Source organism: Lepidochelys kempii, chromosome 2, assembly GCF_965140265.1.
Source record: "Lepidochelys kempii isolate rLepKem1 chromosome 2, rLepKem1.hap2, whole genome shotgun sequence".
Lineage (NCBI taxonomy): Eukaryota > Metazoa > Chordata > Testudines > Cheloniidae > Lepidochelys > Lepidochelys kempii.
Genome location: NC_133257.1, coordinates 271,561,856 through 271,578,734, shown reverse-complemented (window position 1 = coordinate 271,578,734; position 16,879 = coordinate 271,561,856). Strand labels below are relative to the sequence as shown.

Here is a 16,879-nt window from a genome sequence, read left to right as displayed (position 1 = left end):
CCCCCCTCAGTCTTCTCTTTTCCAGACTAAACAAACCCAATTTTTTCAATCTTCCCTCACAGGTCATGTTTTCTAGGCCTTTAATCATTTTTGTTGCTCTTCTCTGTACTTTCTCCAATTTGTCCACATCCTTCCTGAAATGTGGCGCCCAGAACTGGACACAACACCCCAATTAAGGTTTAATCAGCACTTCGTAGAGCGAAAAAATTACTCCTCATGTCTTGCTTACAACACTCCTGCTAATACATCCCAGAGTGTTCACTTTTTTTGCAACAGTGTTACACTGTTGACTAATATTTAGCTTGTGATCCACTATGACCACTAGATCCCTTTCTGCGTTACTCCTTTCTAGGCAGTCATTTCCCATTTTGTATGTGTGCAACTGATTGTTCCTTCCTAAGTGGAGTACTTTGCATTTGTCCTTATTGAATTTCATCCTATTTACTTCAGACCATTTCTTCAGTTTGTCCAGATCATTTTGAATTTTAATTCATTCTCAAAAGCACTTGCAACCCCTCCCAGCTTGGTATCATCTGCAATGATTATGTTTTGACAGGTTATGAGCTTTCTGCAGATATCTTACATGATATCTTTATGAATAAACAGCCTGTAAGACATGTTTGGTGTAATGAGTTTTTCAGGTCTGAAGTGAACTGTTTGCAAACAACAGGGGACTCTTTACCAAGGGGTCTCTGTGTGACATGGGGAATTCTTCCATTGACCAATCTACCTACCTGAGAGCACAAACCTATATATATTTACCAGGCCACATTTTCAGCTTGTCTCACTCCTGCTACTTTTTTGGTGACTAGATGGATTTACGAAAAAAATTGCACCAATAAGAAAGTTACACTCTTGAGGCACTTTTCCCCATTGAGGGACTAACTTGAATTAGTATCACCATTTACATAGCTAATAAATAACTTGATTAATAAAGAATTAAAGGAGGGTAATATAATTAATTTGAATCAACATAGGTTTATGGAAAATAGATCCTGTCAGTATTTTTATTTTTTACATTGACTTGGTTAAACAGTTGCAAGAGGCTATGTGGACCCTCTCTCTTATTTGGTGATAAGGCAGTTAGGCAACAAATTTAAACTAAACCATAATAAGCTGTTCCCAAACACAAATAAGAGCATCCATAGAGCTAACAGCACCAAAAAACAAGAACCTCTTCCTACCCTTGATGATGCAGCTTGAACAGGTGCAAGGGCCAAATGTAAATGTATATATCTAGAAACAAAGAATGTAGACCATGTTTACAAGATGGGGGACTCTATGCTGAGATGCAGTAACTTTGAAAAAGATTTGGGGGTCATAGTGGACAATCAGCTGAACATAAGCTACCAGTGCAGCACTGTGGCCAAAAGGGCTAACCCGATCCTTAGATGCATAAACAGGAGTATTTCGAGCTAAGTTCCCTGTAAGCTGCATGTCTACGCAGCAGCCTATTTAGCGCCACGCAGGCGCTCAGGGAACCAGCCCAGGGACCTGCTGCAGCCGGGGACAGCCTGGGGGAGGGGAGCCCCTCCCCCATCCCCAACCTAGCCCAGCCCCCAACCTACTGTGGCCGGGATGGCTCGGACCTGCTGCGGCGCCCATCCGCTGGCCCCAACTTTGCTGTGGCCCTGACCTGCTGCGGCCAGAGCGGCACAGCCTGGCCCAGACCCACCTGCGGCTGGGGCGGCATGGACTCAGGCGCAAGCCTAGGCATGGCTCAGCCAGGTGTGGATCCAGGTGCGGCTGGAGCGGCCCAGTCCAGCTCCAGGCCTGGCCAGGATGCCCCTCCCCAGATCCAGACATGGCAAGGGCGCCCCTCCCACAGCCCAAACCCAGCTCCAGCCTGGACATGCTGGGGCCGGGGAAGGGGCGCCTATCCTGCAGCCCCAGCCCCGGAACTCCTGTAGGGAGAGAGAGATTGGGGGAGTCCTATGTCCCCACCGTAGCCCCAGAGCACCCTCCTGCACCCCAAACTCTTCATCCCTGGCCCCACCCCAGAGCCTGCACCCCCAGCCGGAGCCCTCACTCCCTGCAACCCTCTGCCCCAGCCCTGAGACCCTCATCCCCAACCCCACCCCAGAGCCTGCATCCCCAACAGGAGCCTTCACACCCCTGCACCCAACCCTCTGCCCCAGCCCTGAGCCCCCTCCCACACTCCAAACACACATCACCTCCATATTGGTGCACATAACAAAATTCATTCTGCGCATGGGTGGAAAAAATTAGAGGGAACACTGATTTCGAGTAGGAGTAGAGAGATTATTTTACCTCCGTATTTGGCACTGGTGCAACTGCTGCTGGAATAGCATGTCTAGTTCTGGTGTCCACAATTCAATGAGGATGCTGATAAATTGGTAAGGGTTCAAAGAAGAGCCATGACAATGATTAAAGGCTTAGAAAACATACTTTATAGTGACAGACTCAAGGAGCTCCATCTGTTTAGCTTAACAAAGAGAAGGTTAAGAGGTGACTTGATCACAGTCTATAAATACCTACATAGGGAACAAATATTTGATAGTAGGCTCTTCGGTCTAGCAAATAAAATTATAATACGGAAGTTGAAGCTAGACAAATTCAGACTGGAAATAAGGCATCCATTTTTAACAGTGAGGGTAATTAACCAATGGAACAATTTACCAATGATTCTGTGGATTCTGCATCACTGGCAATTTTTAAACCAAGACTGGATTTTTTTTTTTTTATAAAAGATAGGCTACAGATCAAACAGGAATTAATTCAAAGAAGTCCTATGGCCTGTCTTATACAGGAGATCAGAAGAGATGATCCCATTGGTCCCTTCCGACCTTGTAATCTATGAATATAGCCCATGATATTGTACATTTATGACATTTACCTCCTCCACCAATTGAAAAAGGAATACAGCAAAAGCTGTCCTTTCTAAAAATTCCATCACTTAGAATCACACAAATGACAGCTGGAAATGATTTCTTGGTGTATGTGACAGGGTGACTCCCTTGTGATGTACTGTATCCTGCTGTTTGTGTTCTGTGTCAGCAACAACCTTGCCAAGCTCAATGCACTGACCTGGTAATCCAACATGAGGAGAAGTGTGCACCGCACACTCACATCACCAGGCCTCTTCACCTGGAAGCCATCAGTCTCCTGGGTAGTGGGAGTTCTGTGCCACTGCCAGAGGAGAAACAAAACAGGAAGAGGGTCAGTCTCAGTTTGCCTCTGTCTGACCTGGGAGATTGTGTTGTTTTGGGTGTGTATACACAGTATTTCATGCAAAAATTATCATTAGTTCAACAGTAAGATTCTGAAATCACACCGTCCGAACAGTATTGCCAGGTGTCCAGTTTTTGGCTGGAATGCCTGGTTGAAAAGGGAACCTGGCAGCTCCGGTAAGCACCTCTGACCAGGCCATTCCCTGCCTGCCCTGGCTCCACGTGTCTCCCAGAAGCAGCAGCATGTCCCTCCGGCTCCTAGGTGCAAGGGAGACCAGTGAGGCTCCGTGCACTGCCCCCGCCCCAAGCGCCAGCTCTGCAGCTCCCATTGGCTGGGAACTGCGGCCAATGGGAGCTGCGGAGGCGGCACCTGTGGGCGAGGGAAGTGTGCAGAGCCCCCTGGCTGCCCCTGTGCCTTGGGGCCACAGGGACATATTGGACACTTCCGGGAGCTGCCTAAGCCCACACCCCAGCCCTGAGCCCCCTGCCGGAACCCTCACCCCCATCCTGCACCCCAAATCTCTACCCTAGCCCTGAGCCCCTTCCCCCTCCCGCATAGCAACCCCTCAGACACTGTCCCTGACCAGAGCCCACACTCCCCAGCTAGAGCCCTCACTCTCCTGCACCCCAACCCACTGCCTCATCCCAGAGCCTCCTCCCACACTCCAAGCCCTTCTGCTGCAACCCCCAACACAGAGCCCCCTCCTGCACCCCAAATTCCTCATCCCTGGCCCCACCCCAGAGCCCGCACGCCCAGCCAGAACCCTCACCGCCCCCACACTCTAACCCCTCTGCCCCAGCCCTGAGCCCCCGTATGCACCCTGAATCCCTCATTTCTGGCTGCACTCCAGAGCCCACATCCCCTGCCCCAGCCTTGTGAAAATGAGCAAGTGAGTGAGGGTGGGGGAGAGTGAACGACTGAGGAAGGGGGAATGGAGTGAGCAGGGGGTGGGGCCTCGGAGAAGAGGCAGGGCAGGGAAGGAGCCTCAGGGAAGGGGCAGGGCAGGGGTGGGGCAAGAGTGTTCAGTTTTGTATGATTAGAAATTTGGCAACCCTACCTCTGAAGTTAGAAAATTCCAACTCTCCCTCTTGTTCATATGCCTTAAAATACAATCTCTCTTTATATCAGTGTATGTTATTTGTTGGATAGCACAATATATACTGCAAACTGGAATTTTTTAGACAATCTGTGATGGGGTATACAACCCCCATAGTGTGCAACAAGGGATTAAGGGATTATTTTGAGCTCAGACAGCCTCGCCCCGCCACACCTGTAGCAAATGCTCCATCTGTTGGAGGCATTAAAAGGGAGGGAAATAGTTCATTTGGGGGGCAGAGCTGGAAGAGAGCAGACTTGCAGCCCACAGCTCCAGCAGCACACATAAGTGCATAGGGAAGCCTAAAGGCTCTGACACAGCTGCCCAAAGGGGCTCTCTCTGAGGGAAGGGAGGACCCACCCCAGAGATAATCAGAAAGGGAAGTATCCCCCTCTCCTCTGCCTGTGGACCCTGGACATTGGTAACTTCTTACTTATTTTGCTTGGACTTCCCCAACAGGGGAAAGCCTTGAACTAAGCTGACCTTGGGGAGGGCAGGGGGGAAGCGAAGGAAGGGCACGAGAGGAAGTGGCCCAGGGAGGACAGCTTTAAGCCGCCTTGGTTGCCAGAACACTGGTAGCCCAAAGGGCCCTGGGTCGGAGCCCAGTGGAGTGGGAGGGCCCAGGCAGTCAGGGATTGCAGCCGTGACCACTAGGCCACACTCCCCAACCAGACCCCAAGTGAGGACTATTACACAACCTCACATACTCTACTACACAGCTATATTTGTCACTGCCAGGGCTGTCAATTAATCACAGTTAACTCACGCGATTAACTCAAAAAAATTAATCATGATTAATCACACTTTTAAACAATAGAATACCAATTGAAATGTATTAAATATTTTTGGATGTTTTTCTATATTTGCAAATATATTGGTTTCTATTACAACACAGAATACAAAGTGTTCAGTGCTCACTTTATATTATTTTATTTGCACTATAAAAATGATGAAATAGTATTTTTCAATTCACCTCACACAAGTACTGTAGTGCAATCTCTTTGTCCTGAAAGTGCAGTTTACAAATGTAGATTTTTTTTGGTACATAACTGAACTCAAAAAAAAAACCAATTTAAAACTTCAGAGCATACGAGTCCACTCAGTCCTACTTCTTGTTCAGCCAATCACTAAGACAAACAAGTTTATTTACTTTTACAGGAGATACTGCTGCCTGCTTCTTATTTACATCACCTGAAAGTGAGAACAGGCATTTGCATGGCACTTTTGTAGCCAGCGTTGCAAGGTATTAACGTGCCAGATATGTTAAACATTCGTATGCCCCTTCATGCTTCGGCCACCATTCTAGAGGACATGCTTCCACACTGATGATGCTTCTTAAAAAAATAATGCATTAATTAAATTTGTGACTGAACTCCTTCAGGGAGAACTGTATGTCTCCTGTTCTGTTTTACCCACATTCTGCCATATATTTCATGTTACAGCAATCTCGGATGATGACCCAACACATGTTCGTTTTAAAAACACTTTCACAGCAGATTTGACAAAATGCAAAGAAGGTACCAATGTGAGATTTCTAAAAATAGCTACAGCACACGACCCAAGATTTAAGAATCTGAAGTGCTGTCCAAAATCTGAGCGGGACGAGGTGTAGAGAATGCTTTCAGAAGTCTTAAAAGAGCAACACTCTGATGCAGAAACTACAGAACCCGAACCACCAAAAAAAAAAATCAACCTTCTGCTAGTGGCATCTGACTCAGATGATGAAAATGAACACGCATCAGTCTGCTCTGCTTTGGACTGTTATCGAGTAGAACTCGTCATCAGCATGGACGCATGTCCTCTGGAATGGTGGTTGAAGCATGAATGAACATATGAATCTTTAGCGCATCTGGCACGTAAATATCTTGCGACACCAGCTACAACAGTGCCATGAGAACGCCTGTTCTCACTTTCTGGTGACATTGTAAACAAGAAGCGGGCAGTGTTATCTCCTGCAAATTGTAACCAAACTTGTTTTTCTGAGGGATTGGCTGAAGTAGGACTGAGGGGACTTGTAAGCTCTAAAGTTTTACATTGTTTTATTTTTGATTGCAGTTATTTTTTTGTACATAATTCTACCTTTGTAAGTTCAACTTTCATGATAAAGAGATTGCACTACAGTTGCAATGGGGCAACTGAAAAATATTATTTTTCTTTTTTAAAGTGCAAATATTTGTAATAAAAAATAAATATAAAGTGAGCACTGTACACTTTATATTCTGTGTTATAATTAAAATAAATATATTTGAAAATGTAGAAAACATCCACAAATATTTAAATAAATGGTATTCTATTATTAGCAGGGTGATTAATTGCGATTTTTTTTAATTATGTGATTAATCACGATTTATTTTTTTAATCGCTTGACAGTCCTAGTCACTACATGTATGTTTCATTAACAAAGTTTATTTTCAATGGAAATTAAAAAAAAGGTAATAATCTAATCAGCAAACTAGCTGGTTCTATCTGGGGCGCCAATGTGGAGACACTAAGAAACTTTGTACCTGCCTTGTGCTATTCTGTAGCAGTGTATTGCTCCCCAGCGTGGCCCAGCTCTTTTCACAGAGGACTAGCTACTACAGGACAGGCCCAACAAAGACAATAACAGAACGCCACTTGCCATCACCTTTGGCCCCCAACTAAAACCTCTCAAGTGCATCATCAAAGATCTACAACCTATCCTGAAGGATGACCCATCATTCTCACAGATCTTGGGAGACAGGCCAGTCCTTGCTTACAGACAGCCCCCTAACCTGAAGCAAATCTTCACCAGCAACCACACACCACACAACAAAAACACTAACCCAGGAACCTATCCTTGCTACAAAGCCCAAAGCCAACTGTGTCCACATATCTATTCAGGGGACACCATCATAGGACCTAATCACATCAGCCACACTATCAGGGGCTCGTTCACCTGCACATCTACCAATGTGATATATGCCATCATGTGCCAGCAATGCCCCTCTGCCATGTATATTGGCCAAACCAGACAGTCTCTACGCAAAAGAATAAATGGACACATATCAGACATCAGGAATCATAACATTCAAAAACCAGTAGGAGAACACTTCAACCTCTCTGGTCACTCAGTAACAGACTTAAAGGTGGCAGTTTTGCAACAGAAAAGCTTCAAAAACAGACTCCAATGAGAAACTGCTGAACTAGAATTAATTTGCAAACTAGATACCATTAACTTGGGCTTGAACAGAGACTGGGAGTGGCTGGGTCATTACACAAATTGAATCTATTTCCCCATGTTAAGTATTCTCACACCTTCTTGTCAACTGTCTGAAATGGGCCATCTTGATTACCACTATACAAGTTTTTTTTCTCTTGCTGATAATAGCTCATCTTAATTAATTAGCCTCTTAGAGTTGGTATGGCAACTTCCACCTTTTCATGTTCTCTGTATGTATATATATCTTCTTACTATATGTTCCATTCTATGCATCTGATGAAGCCCAAAAAGCTTATGTTCAAATAAATTTGTTAGTCTCTAAGGTGCCACAAGTACTAAGGAGACCAACCAACCAACCAGGCCGAGCTGTTGGTACTGTTCAACACCGCCCCATGACATCAGGTGATACGTCACCTTGCGGAATCTACTCCTTAAGGTGCAAGACATGCTACATGTACCCTCACTGGAAAATGTATTTAATCCGCTGAGCCACCATATCAGCTCAATTTCCCTATGAAACCTCAATATCACCTCCAGGTGGCATACTAGATGGCAAGAACAAGCTTCATCTACAAATCCAATAGTACAGCCAGTGGTATTGACCTTGTTTGCCATCTTTAAGTAAAGCTCAATAATTTCAGATGCAAAGTGCTCAGATGTGCTACCTTTGTGACTCCCTCTTTTGCTGCTGTGGCCAGTTAAAAGATATAGGTCATACATACACTTGTAGGCTACACCCAGCAGCATGGACTGCCTAATTCCCTCATGGACTTGCATAATGCCCTTCCCTCAGCTGCTGAATGTAGATGCAATCGTAATATATAACAGAGTTTATATATTCATAAACAAAACTAATATTTAAAACTGGAATCATAACATGGCCACAAAAATTTTTACACAAAATTTTTCACACACATATATATATACAGTACACACACACACTAGGAAGGACTTCACACAGTGCTGAATTTAAAAATAAAACGTGGCACTTACAATACTATCATTTTGAAATCGATGCTTATTCACAACTTTTTAAAGTTCTTATCTTCATTAGCCAATACATCATGTAAGTTCCTTGATCCAGAACTCACAGTAAAGATGAAAGATCCACACCAACTGGCTCCTTATAAAAGGGCATCAGCCTCAGCATCAGTAAAATTCCAACACCAAAGTCTTCTTTCTCAAAGCCATGGCTTTGTTGCTTACGATGCCTGAATGAAGATTATTTAAGCACTACAGTCATAAATACTATGTATGGCAAATCTCTTTCATATCCCTGAGAGAACACCTCTCTGAGAAGCCACTTGTAAGGCCACAAACATCCCAGCAGAAAGAGTCAATGAAAGTAAACATGGGAGGGGGAATTAAGAATGTACATAATTGTTGAGTTGCAATAGAAGCAGGGTTGTGTGTCAGGGTTGCATGAGCCTCCTACCTCCACCAGATGATTGTCAGGTCCATAAAGATCTTTGTCCAGCTCAATGACCAAACTTTTAAAGAAGGAGGAAAACTTCCGCTTCTGTTTGCTGATCTGTAAAATCAGAAAACAGAGAAATGTCAAAGAACGAACCTCAGCCTGGGCTTACTGCTAACTTTGTGCCTCCTCGTCCGGAACATGAATTCCCAGACTGGACTGGATCCAAGGTCCATCTAGTCCAGTCTCTGTCTCTGAGAATGGCCAGTACCAGCTACTTCTGAGGAAGGTGAAAGAAACCTGATAGTGGGCGATTGTGGAATCACCTGTCCATGGGGGAAGATTCCCCGTAACCCTGTCAGAGAACTTTGGCTTGTACCCTGGAGTAAGATAGTTTATCCCATCTATTGTAGGGATGGATATTCTTTTTTTTTTTTATCTGAAAAAGCACAGGGCCTCATTTACATCTTGTGGCAGTGAGCTCCACAGGTTAATCACGCACAGTACAAAAAATATTTCCTTTTGTCGGATTTAAATTTTGCTTTGCTATTTCATTGCTGGTCAGCATGTCGAAGTCTCACCCTGTCCCTCCCAGAAACATACCGTGGTTTGACAATTGCTGTGCGGCATCTGCTGCTTATTACACTAATGGTGATTGTTTCACTATTATCTTCTCCTCCACACATTTGCTTGTTTCAGAGTAGCAGCTGTGTTAGTCTGTATCCGCAAAAAGAAAAGGAGTACTCGTGGCATCTTAGAGACTAACACATTTATTTGAGCATAAGCTTTCATGAACTACAGCTCACTTCATTGGATGAATTCAGTGGAAAATACAGTGGGGAGATTTATATACACAGAGAACATGAAACAATGGGTGTTACCATACACACTGTAACGAGAGTGATCAGGTAAGGTGAGCTATTACCAGCAGGAGAGCGGGGCGGGGGGGAACCTTTTGTAGTGATAATCAAGATGGGCCATTTCCAGCAGTACACCATTTGCTCAAGAAACTCCCTGAAAAAGCACAAGAACAAATCCACATAGACACACCCCTGGAACCCCGACCAGGGGTATTCTATCTGCTACCCAAGCTCCATAAACCTGAAAATCCTGGATGCCCCATCATCTCAGGCATTGGCACCCTGACAACACGATTGTCTGGCTATGTAGACTCCCTCCTCAGGCCCTACGCTACGAGCACTCCCAGCTATCTTCAAGACACCACTGACTTCCTGAGGAAACTACAATCCATCGGTGATCTTCCTGAAAACACCATCCAAGCCACTATGGATGCAGAAGCGCTCTACACCAACATTACACACAAAGACGGACTATAAGCCGTCAGGAACAATATAGAATCATAGAATAGAATCATAGAATATCAGGGTTGGAAGGGACCCCAGAAGGTCATCTAGTCCAACCCCCTGCTTGAAGCAGGACCAATTCCCAGTTAAATCATCCCAGCCAGGGCTTTGTCAAGCCTGACCTTAAAAACCTCTAAGGAAGGAGATTCTACCACCTCCCTAGGTAACGCATTCCAGTGTTTCACCACCCCCTTAGTGAAAAAGTTTTTCCTAATATCCAATCTAAACCTCCCCCACTGCAACTTGAGACCATTACTCCTCGTTCTGTCATCTGCTACCATTGAGAACAGTCTAGAGCCATCCTCTTTGGAACCCCCTTTCACGTAGTTGAAAGCAGCTATCAAATCCCCCCTCATTCTTCTCTTCTGCAGGCTAAACAATCCCAGCTCCCTCAGCCTCTCCTCATAAGTCATGTGTTCTAGACCCCTAATCATTTTTGTTGCCCTTCGCTGGACTCTCTCCAATTTATCCACATCCTTCTTGTAGTGTGGGGCCCAAAACTGGACACAGTACTCCAGATGAGGCCTCACCAATGTCGAATAGAGGGGAACGATCACGTCCCTCGATCTGCTCGCTATGCCCCTACTTATATCCCTGATAATGTCATGGCAAACCTGGTGGCTGTACTTTATGACTTTGTCCTCACTCATAACTATTTCACATTTGGGGACAATGTATACCTTCAAATCAGCGTCACTGCTATGGGTATCTGCATTGCCCCACAGTATGCCAACATTTTTATGGCTGACTTAGAGCTGACAGCTCTCGTCCCCTAACGCCCCCACTCTACTTGCACTACATTGATAACATCTTCATCATCTGAACCCATGGAAAAGAAGCCCTTGAGGAATTCCACCGTGATTTCAACAATTTCCATCCCACCATCAACCTCAGTCTGGACCAGTCCACACAAGAGATCCACTTCCTGGACACTACGGTGCTAATAAGCGATGGTCACATAAACACCACCCTATACCAGAAACCTACTGACCGCTATGCCTACCTACATGCCTCCAGCTTTCATCCAGACCACACCACATGATCCATTGTCTGCATCCAAGCTGTACGATACAACCACATTTGCTCCAACCCCTCAGACAGAGACAAACACCTATAAGATCTCTATCAAGCGTTCTTACAACTACAATACCCACCTGCTGAAGGGAAGAAACAGACTGACAGAGCCAGAAGCGTACCCAGAAGTTACCTACTACAGGACAGGCCCAACAAAGAAAATAACAGAACGCCACTAGCCATCACCTTCAGCCCCCAACTAAAACCTCTCCAACGCATCATCAAGGATCTTCAACCTATCCTGAAGGATGACCCATCACTCTCACAGATCTTGGGAGACAGGCCAGTCCTTGCTTACAGACAGCCCCCTAACCTGAAGCAAATCTTCACCAGCAACTACACACCACACAACAGAACCACTAACCCAGGAACCTATCCTTGCAACAAAGCCCGTTGCCAACTGTGTCCACCTATCTATTCAGGGCCTAATCATAGGGCCTAATCACATCAGCTACACTATCAGAGGCTCGTTCATCTGCACATCTACCAATGTGATATATGCCATCATGTGCCAGCAATGCCCCTCTGCCATGTACATTGGCCAAACTGGACAGTCTCTACGTAAAAGAATAAATGGACACAAATCAGACGTCAAGAATTATAACATTCAAAAACCAGTCAGAGAACACTTCAGTCTCTCTGGTCACTCGATTACAGACCTAAAAGTGGCAATTCTTCAACAAAAAAACTTCAAAAACAGATTCCAACGAGAGACTGCTGAATTTGAATTAATTTGCAAACTGGATACAATTAATTTAGGCTTGAATAAAGACTGGGAGTGGATGGGTCATTACACAAAGTAAAACTATTCCCCCCCTCCACCACACTGTTCCTCAGACGTTCTAGTCAACTGCTGGAAATGGCCCACCTTGATTATCACTACAAAAGGTTCCCCCCCGCTAGTAATAGCTCACCTTAACTGATCACTCTCATTAGAGTGTGTATGGTAACACCCATTGTTTCATGTTCTCTGTGTATATAAATCTCCCCACTGTATTTTCCACTGAATGCATCCGATGAAGTGAGCTGTAGCTCACGAAAGCTTATGCTCAAATAAATTTGTTAGTCTCTAAGGTGCCACAAGTACTCCTTTACATTTGCTTATGTTTCCCACCTGTTGCCTCTCATCACATACTTAGATTGTAAGCTCTTTAGGGACAGGTACAGTGTGACCGAAAGCACCCCTTTATTTACAACCTACACACTACTGTAATAATCTTTCTACAAAATATGTCTTGTGAGGTATCATTTGAAAACTAATAACTTGCTGGTAATATCACGTATGTAGCAACATTATATGTAAAGTAATGAAATCCTCCTGCATGATATTAATAGCACGTGTTCAAAACCACATTGCCCCGACTAGGCAAAACTTGTTAAACAGAGGAATGTGTGTTGATCTCAATTTATATATACATAATAAACAGGATGCTCAGGACAGCAAGGGGGAAAATGGCAGGGAGAAAAGGAAAATCAGCATTTCAGAAAACACAGTGAGAGCAAGCATGTTAAAGAAGTATGGGCTGGATGAATGGACTATAAGATGGATAGAAAGCTGGCTAGATCATTGGGCTCAATGGATAGTGATCAATGGCTCCATGTCTAGTTGGCAGCCGGTATCAAGCAGAGTGCCCCAAGAGTCGGTCCTGGGGCCGGTTTTGTTCAATATCTTCATTAATGATCTGGAGGATGGCGTGGATTGCACCCTCAGCAAGTTTGCAGATGACACTAAACTTGGAGGAGAGGTAGATACGCTGGAGGGTAGGGATACGATACAGAGGGCCCTAGACAAATTAGAGGATTGGGCCAAAAGAAATCTGATGAGGTTCAACAAGGACAAGTGCAGAGTCCTGCACTTAGGAAGGAAGAATCCCATGCACTGCTACAGACTAGGGACCGAGTGGCTAGGCAGAAGTTCTGCAGAAAAGGACCTAGGGATTACAGTAGATGAGAAGCTGAATATGAGTCACAGTGTGCCCTTGTTGCCATGAAGGCTAATGGCATTTTGGGCTGTATAAGTAGGGGCATTGCCAGCAGATCGAGGGACATGATCATTCCCCTCTATTCAACATTGGTGAAGCCACACCTGGAGTACTGTGTCCAGTTTTGGGCCCCACACTACAAGAAGGATGTGGAAAAATTGGAAAGAGTCCAGCAGAGGACAACAAAAATGATTAGGGGGCTGGAGCACATGACTTATGAGGAGAGGCTGAGGGAACTGGGATTGTTTAGTCTGCAGAAGAGAAGAATGAGGGGAGATTGGATAGCTGCTTTCAACTACCTGATGGGGGGTTCCAAAGAGGATGGATCTGGTCTGTTCTCAGTGGTAGCAGATGTTGCTGGGAACATGTGGTAAGGATGTTACCTTGAACCAAGTCTAGCTTGTTGAGTTTTAGTTACCAAGACATGTTCTATCTTTATTTCTCTTGTAACCGTTCCTGACTTTAATACCCGAATTCACTCAAAATCCAATCTTCTTTTATTAATGAACTTGTTTTATTTTTTAATTTAAACCAATCCAGTGTTGTGTTTAAACTGAACTGTTTGGTAATGCCAATTAAAGTAGCAAATTGTTGAATATTGACCCTTTACAGGGGCAACGGACCTTTAACATCTGAACTGTCAAGGAAAGGGCTGGACAGCACAGACCACATGTTTGGAGAAAATTCAGGACTGGGAGTGTGTTGGGGTCACCCTGCAAGTAGTAATTAAGGCTGGTGGAAGCCAGAGTGTGACTGGGGTGGTCTGGCAGGCTGCTGGGATCAGAGCTGCTGGACCAGGGCTGCAGCTGTACTTAGTCACTCAGAGTGTGACCTGCCTGCTGTTAGGCTGTTTGTAAGCGAACAGGCTGGGAACTAGAATAATAGAGCACTGAGAGGCACCCAAGGTTGCAGGGCAGGTAGTGACACAACCCTTCACTGGTCTGGATTGCACCCCAGAATACGACAGACTGTCTTTGCTATATATGTGTTCTGCACTTAGCAGAAGGGGACTAAAACCTTGATTGGGACCTTTAGGCACTACTGCAATAAAAATAATAATAATCCTCTTCCAACCTGGCCCTGACCCCCTACATATGCTCTCTTACACTTCCTATGAACACAAACCACCTTACATCCTCTTCTTGCCCCTCTAGCCTACTCCTCACAATGCAGCCTGTCCTGCTCATGTCACACTACATAGTAACATTGCCGTCCCCAGACAAGACCTATTCCACAAGGTATGGCCCAAATCCAGCCTACATCTATAAATGGAATGAATTTCCCCCAGTGCAATCCTCTTCTCCCCTTCTATGTTTGGGTCTCTCCCTTTCTTTCCTTCTGTCAGTATCATGCCCCCTCCCCTCCCTTTTTGCCCACATGCCACAGAATTATGTCTGTACTTCTGCTTCTGCTGGACATAATGCTTCCACAGCAGTAGTGGCCCTTCCACTCCTATTTGGAGATATCCTTTCTAACACTGACATTCTCTGACAGTTCAGCATCCTACAGAACACAACAGGAACTTCCAGCCCCTTCTCAACCCTAGTGGAGAGAGAAATGCAGCCAAGTCTTACATCATCCAGGAGCTTCCCTTCCACTCGCAGCTCCCAAGATGCAATGCTGCCGTCAGAGTCATCAGCATCAGATTTTGCAGGGTTAAAGGTGTTGGAGATGTAAAGCCTCAGTTTCCGTTTTTGCTGTTAAACAAAACAGAGATAAGAAAATAACACACACAGCGCACATTCCAGGCATGGGGCAGCCCTGGGATATAGATGTATCTAAGTATTTATATGGCCCCCTATCACTGTAGAATTTGAGTGCTCAGTAGAGTTGCACCAGCTTACTTCAGGTCTGCATTTGTCCCTGGGTATGTAACAAAACTTACTGAAATGCTGGATCTTGAAATTCCATTCAGAAACCCTCAGCAGTGAGGAAGAGCAGAGAATGGGCCATACACCAAGGAAGAAAGAAGGGTACCGTGCATACCCCACAGCCCTGGAAGTCAAAGTCCTACTGTTTTTACAAACCTTTTGAAAACTATTTCTTGTAAAAAGATTAAATAATTCTGATGCTTTAAAACAATCTCATTCTTCCTTTCTCAATTCCAGCCAGTGTTGATGAGGACACTGATGAGCCATAACAGCAAAGCTCTTGCCATATGAATGTCTTTCATGGATGACTCAATCCAGATTTTTATATTGCAGGGGGTAACCAAACCATGGCTCGCAAGCCACATGCAGCTCTTTTACAGATAAAGTGTGGCTTGCCCCCTCCCCGCCCCCATTCTCCACTTACAGACTGTAGGAGGGAGTTCAGGTCTTCTGCCAGAGACAACTGGTGCCTGCTGAGAGTGGGGAGGGGCACATTTTAAAGGTTCAAACCCCCCAACAGCTTGAGTCATGCCCCCCCACACACACACATACCCCATACCCTCAGCGGTTCTCCCTACATCTCCCAGCTGTTTGCTGCAGCCTGTCCCCACAGACGCAGCTCACAGCTTGCCAAATCCAGCAGCTGCTGTGCAGGGAGGGGGCCCAGTAGCACCATGTGATGGAGCAGGGCCAGCAAATCTTGGCAAAAATCTGAGGAAGCATGTGATCCCATGAGTCCCCACCCCCTGTTGCCTCTGGCTCTGCCCAGCAGTAAAGGGGGGGTCTCAGGGCTTCAATACTGCGGGGCGCGCCTGCTGGGGCTTGGGACTTCAGCAGGGGTGGGGCTGAAACCCCGAGATCCCCCCGTTACTGCAGTGCTGAAGCCCCAAATGTCACTGGGTGCCTCCCACGGGGCTGAAGCCCCAAGCCCCATCAGGCAACTCCTGTAGGGCTGAAGCCCCGAGCCCAATCAGGCACCTCCTGGGGGGCTGAAGCCCTGAGACCCCCCCCTTCTCTGCAGGGCAGAAGCCCCTAACCCCACCACCCTGCCGCGGAGCTCAAGCCCCAAGCCCCGACAGGCACACCTCGGCTCTTGAACTTCTGAAGATGGTTGTATGCAGCTTGGAGGGTCAGTAAATTTGGTCATCCCTCTTATATTGGCATCCGTTTCTGTAGTATATGAACTTGCAAAACTAGATGCACTAGCAGTTCCATCCCCCTCACCATATTTCCCTATCCTGCAGAGCTTTACCTGTAATGTTCACCCACACACTGCTCTACCCTCCTGCACAACTCTGCTGCCACCCCAATTGCCCCCTATAACACATGCACTCTAGGCCTCCCCAGTAACTATTTATCCCATCACTTTCCTCCATTCCCAGCACAGCTATCTCCCCCATCTCTGCACTGCTCTGATCACCCATAATATTCCCCTAGCAACCAGTGTGGTGGGTTTTGTACCTGTGAGCACACAAGTGGCTCCAATAAACCATCAGACCTTATAATGGTAAAAGAGAGAAGCTTTCGAATTATACAGAGCCGAAGAAGAACTTTGTGTAACTCAAAAGCTTGTCTCTGTCACTAACAGTTTTTCCAGTAAAAGATATTAGCTCACCCACCTTGTCTCTCTAATATCCTGGGACCAACACGGCTACAACTACACTGCAAACTTTATAATCTCCATAAATATCATACCTTCTTAGAT

General features: G+C 45.6%; 1 protein-coding gene across 22 annotated transcripts in view; it reads right to left on the bottom strand.

Moving 5' to 3' along the window:
• Positions 1-16,879, bottom strand: part of SMARCD3 (SWI/SNF related BAF chromatin remodeling complex subunit D3) — a 213,751-nt gene that overhangs the window by 36,055 nt on the left and 160,817 nt on the right. For 21 of the 22 annotated variants that reach the window (XR_012157682.1, XM_073335002.1, XM_073335004.1 and 18 more), the window contains 3 exons: positions 14,878-15,000; positions 8,905-9,000; positions 3,049-3,150 (listed from right to left, as the gene is read on the bottom strand). Coding sequence is in view for 21 of the 22 variants with exons in the window: in XM_073335002.1 (XP_073191103.1) it covers positions 3,049-3,150; positions 8,905-9,000; positions 14,878-15,000 (321 nt within the window). In the remaining variant the exon portion in view is untranslated. The remainder of the gene's footprint in view (positions 1-3,048; positions 3,151-8,904; positions 9,001-14,877; positions 15,001-16,879) is intronic. The other variant, XM_073335017.1, reaches the window with a different exon arrangement.